Source organism: Kryptolebias marmoratus, linkage group LG11 (assembly GCF_001649575.2).
Source record: "Kryptolebias marmoratus isolate JLee-2015 linkage group LG11, ASM164957v2, whole genome shotgun sequence".
Taxonomy (NCBI): domain Eukaryota; kingdom Metazoa; phylum Chordata; class Actinopteri; order Cyprinodontiformes; family Rivulidae; genus Kryptolebias; species Kryptolebias marmoratus.
The window spans coordinates 25,538,848-25,543,558 of NC_051440.1; the positions used below are offsets into that span (position 1 = coordinate 25,538,848).

Sequence of the window (4,711 nt, forward strand, 5' to 3'; positions counted from 1 at the left end):
AAGTGGCGCTCTTCTTCTTCTGCTCTTTATTTTAGCAGTAAGGTAGCAAAGCTGCGCTCTTCTTCGTAGACATTGAGTTTGGCTGCAGCTGCACACAGTTGCAGCGCCTCCTACAGGAAACTGGTGGAGCTAAGCAGAGAACCACGCCGTTCAAAAGCCTTGTTTGGATTCATGTTTTTATAAAACACTGAGGTCCGGACCTCGGGGTCCTCAGTGGGAGCTACGGCCCTGACTGAGGTTGATTAGTTGCAGCAACCGTCTTGATTCAGGTTTCATTCAAATCTGTCCCGTGGTTCTTGAGATATTTTGATAAATACTTTTTAATGCCCTGGATATTTTCTCTCTTTTGGTTTACCTTCCTCTTTAAACCACACATGTCAAACTCCGTTCCTCAGGAGCCGCTCTGCATGTTTCAGATGTTCCTGCTTTGTGGACGTGTTTCTGGAGAACCTGATGATTTGGTGAGGAGGTAATTAAACCATTTGAATCAGGTGTGTTGGAGCAGAAACACCTAAACCTTCCAGGACAGCCCAGCAGGTCACGTTCAGAGTCACTCAGGTCCCCTTTCTGGTTTGAACTTCAAGCCGTTTTCATCCTGTCTGCACACCTGAAGGCGACGCTGCCATGTGATTGGCTGATTAGCTATTCGCGTTAACGAGCATTTGAACAGGACGTCCTGATAAAGTGTATGTTGACGTGAAGCACGTGTTTTCTCCCGTTGTCTCCTCAGCACGGTGCGGTTTTCACGTTCGGCTCCAGTCGGTACGGACAGCTGGGGCACAACTCGTTCCAGAACGAGCTCCGCCCTCGACTTGTCGCCGAACTTTGGGGAGCAAAGGTCACGAAGGTTGCATGTGGAAGGTAAGTCGCACGTCTTTCCGAGACCCGATCGTTTCGCCCAGCTGGAGCCCGGGAGGATGTGACCAACAAAACTTAAACTCAGTCTTTTTAAAGCATTTAGTTTCAGAATAAAACACTTTAAATCTTCATAAATTGTCTCATTAAAACTGTCATTTTAAGACTGAAGGAACTTTATTTGAGTGTTTCTGTCTGAGACTAAGAAGTGTCGTTTCTGCTCATTTTGTCCTCAGAAACCACACGTTAGTTTTGACGGATGCTAATAAAGTTTACTCGTTTGGTTGTGGAGAGGACGGCCAGCTGGGACACGGCGAGGAGCGTCACCCGTCCGTTCCACTTCCTGTCTTACTGCCTCAGGGTGAATATATATATATCTCTGATAGAAACGCCCGGTACTGATAAGACTCGTAATAAATACGTGACGTTCTTTCCTTTCAGACACCAAAGTTCGAACCATCTTTGCGGGAGAGAACTGTTCGTTTGCAACCTGCTGCTCTGACGAGGTACCGTCGGTTTCACCTGCAGACCAAACCATCGTGAAGGAGGTTTATTGATCTCCCCTCGTTTTCTTTTCAGGATGTTCGCAGATTTTCGTGCCCTGATGGAGCCAGTAAAGCAGCTCTGAGCGGTCTTGAAGGCGTCGTTGATAAATGGGTTTCTGAATGTGATTCGAAGACGTGGAAAAAGATCAAACAGTGAGTTTAAAACATTTACAGATCACTGAAAAAGCATGATGTTGTTTGAAATTAAAGGTTTGATTCTCTTCACAGGGAAATCCACAGAACATTTTCATCCGCGTCCTGTCTGAATAAAAGCTTCCTCGAGCAAAGGTAAAGACTTTTATTTTGTAGTATTAAAAGTGTGAAAACAGCAGACTCTGTGCCAGGTTTGCTCCTGTGTCTGTAGCTGCAGTCGTAGTTTAGTTTCTAAAGCTCTGACAGAAACTGAAACGCCTCAAAAGTTACTAAAAACTAAAGTTCAGACATGTTTTCGCTGCCTCGCTCAGTCATGGGGAGATGGAAGTCCGCCCTCTGTCAGATGTAGAGTTTTACGTATCAGGACATGATAAAAACAGCTTAGCACAACGCCAAGGAGGAAAGACATCAGCAATGACCTCAGAGAAGCAGCTGCCCATCAACCTGGGAAGGGTCAAAGGTCATTTAGAGTCCATCGTTCTACAGAGAGGAAGATCATTCACGAGAGGAGACATTTAAAAAACATGCTGATCTTCACCCCGAAGGTCAGACCGTGCAGTGAGCTCCATCTCAGCCTCTACAGGCCTCAGTCAGCAGGTCAAAGGTCAAAGCCTCTTCTCTCTAAAAACAACATGGCAGCTCGACTTGAAGGAACTAGAAGACTTCTGGAGCAGAACCAGACCAGAGGACAGATGTTTACCCAGAATGCACTGCAGCTGTCAGCACGGCGGTGGAGGGCTGATGGTTTGGGCTGATTCTGGAGTCAGATGTGAGGCCATCTGTCCAACAAACAGGACAATGATTCCAGATAATCTACAACAGAATGGACCAGAACCAGAACCTCAGAGAGCTGAGCAGAAACCAATGAGCTGAAGCAACGCTGGAAAAAAGAGTGGGCCACAACTCCTCCACAACCAGAAACCCACTGCTGGAGGAGGTTCTACAACCTGCTGGGTCATCAGATTTTCAGTCCTGATTCATAAAACTCTAGAAATAAAACAAAGTTGGCTTTCTTTTATTCTCCTGACAGTAAATTTAAATTAATTTCCAGGTGGAAAACACACCCAGACTTACGAGTTAAAAAGCGTAACTTTCTGCTGGATTTTATTTTTTTGGTTTTATTCTCACAGAGATAAACATTTTCAAACCTCGTCAACGTACCACGGCCTGAACCTGAAACTGGCTCGACTCACGTTTAGGAAACTGGTGAAGAAAAGCAACGTTTGGGAAGAGGTGTGTAACCGAATATCTGTTGAATCAGGAATTAGACACATCCACTCGTCTCGTTTCCTTTAAACCTCCAGGCCGAGGCAGCGGTTCTGCGCTCGGTGCCTCAGCTCGATAAGAATCCCGTCGGTGTGGAGAGCCTGAGGGTCTTCCTGCTGCTGAACGAGCTTCTTCACGTCGTCCAGAAGCTCACGAAGCAACAAAACATCAAGCTCGCCGAGGCGCTCGCTGCCGCCGTAACGAGCCTGTCGCTTAAAAGCCTCCAGGTCTTAGGTACGTCCGGCGCGACCGGCTGCTCTCGGAGCTGTGCGTCCAGAAAACCGTTCTTTTGTCTCCTTCAGGGAACTGGTGGTCCTCGCTGTCGCCGTCCAGCATGGAGAGGTTGATCCAGGTGTGGAAACGGGCGCTGGCCGTCATCTTTACCTCTGAGCCTGTTCCTCGCAGCTCCGGAGTCAGAAACCTGCTCCAGGTCCTTCAGTACATGTACAACGTGAGTATTTGAACCAGAAACGAGTTTTCCAGGTCAGGCTTTCCTGCTTCTTGTCTCATAAATGTTTTTTTTTTTTTTTTTTTGACAGGTGAACAGCACGGTCTCAGAGTCCCGGAGGCTGCCAGAAAGCACCTTTTATCTGTTCCTGAGTCCAGATTTCCTGTTGGATGACCTGAACCTCTGGCGTTTACAACGATCACAACACAAGGTATTAAAAGGAAAAACCTGCCAAATTATACGACTCTGATACGTTTCTTTATCTGCACATGTGACGTTCAGGAACTATTTGATTAAAACCCCAGAAATAACTTTTTTTTTTCCTTCTCATTTTAGTTTTTGCGAACTGAGCCACTTGTTCTTTGCAACTTCCCGATTGTGATGGATCTGCAGTCAAAGAAGCAGGTTTTCGACTGGAACGCTGAAATCACTAAGGTACCTGCAGCTTTGAAACATTTTCCACATTTATCCGTTTACATCGTTTACACACATTGAGTGCATCATATAAGGTAACAGTTCAGGTTTTTTTTTACATCTGTTTGCTTCTCAATTCTCTGATCACATATTTTTATTTTGTCCAAATTATTAAAGATTAAATTACTTTCACATTTTGTTAAAAAAGCATAAAACTACTGAAAGATCTGGCATTAAAGTGTCCCATTAGGGCTATATTGTTGTAACTTTCAAACAACTTTTTTTTTAAGCCCAGCGTTATCTGACTTATTTGACTCGGAATCGTGCAAAAAGCCCGGCTGTATTAAAGATTACAGAAACCTGCAGCTCTCTTTAACACCTGAGCGGCTTCTGCTGTTTCAGGTTAAAAATGTCTGATTATAAAAAGGTTAATTTCATCAGCAGTCTGTGTTCATTTTTCTTTTGTGTTACTTTTTAAGATGTTTTTTTTTATTAGACCTGGTTATTTATCATAGTTGATCTGGTTTTTGTGTGTTTACCACACCTGCTTTCTGTGTCCTAATCTTCCCTCATAACAGGAGGAGTTCCAGTTGTCCATGTTAGATCAGATGTTTCGAGAAATGTTTTGGGGTTTAGGATGGTGTTACCCTCAGTCTGGATTCTTGGAGCTGAAACTGAGGCGAACGTCGGTGTTAAAAGACACATTCGAGCAGCTGGCTGCTGCTCATCAAAAGGACTACAAAAGGCACCTTGTGGTAAACAAACCTTAATATTTTACTGTCAAAGATGGATAAAATAGAAGGAACTCTGGGTTTAAATGAGAGTTGTGTGTATTTCTACATGTATTCATAACTTGTGAATGTACAGTTAGATCTGGGCAGTGTGGGCTTTAACCATCCATCCATCCATCCATCCGTCCGTCCATCCACTCATCCATCCATCCATCTTCTTCCTCTTATCTGGGGTCGGGTCGCGGGGGCAGCAGCCTAAGCAGGGAGACCCAGACTTCCCTCTCCCCAGCCACTTGGGC

At 45.0% G+C, this 4,711-nt stretch overlaps 1 protein-coding gene across 1 annotated transcript in view; it reads left to right on the forward strand.

Moving 5' to 3' along the window:
* Nucleotides 1-4,711, forward strand: part of herc5.1 (HECT and RLD domain containing E3 ubiquitin protein ligase 5.1) — a 12,270-nt gene that overhangs the window by 3,562 nt on the left and 3,997 nt on the right. Inside the window, exons 6-16 of the mRNA XM_017434658.3 lie at nucleotides 731-861; nucleotides 1,092-1,216; nucleotides 1,297-1,361; nucleotides 1,435-1,553; nucleotides 1,629-1,688; nucleotides 2,684-2,786; nucleotides 2,858-3,053; nucleotides 3,122-3,270; nucleotides 3,359-3,478; nucleotides 3,604-3,702; nucleotides 4,260-4,436. Of these exons, the coding sequence (XP_017290147.3) occupies nucleotides 731-861; nucleotides 1,092-1,216; nucleotides 1,297-1,361; nucleotides 1,435-1,553; nucleotides 1,629-1,688; nucleotides 2,684-2,786; nucleotides 2,858-3,053; nucleotides 3,122-3,270; nucleotides 3,359-3,478; nucleotides 3,604-3,702; nucleotides 4,260-4,436 (1,344 nt within the window). The remainder of the gene's footprint in view (nucleotides 1-730; nucleotides 862-1,091; nucleotides 1,217-1,296; nucleotides 1,362-1,434; nucleotides 1,554-1,628; nucleotides 1,689-2,683; nucleotides 2,787-2,857; nucleotides 3,054-3,121; nucleotides 3,271-3,358; nucleotides 3,479-3,603; nucleotides 3,703-4,259; nucleotides 4,437-4,711) is intronic.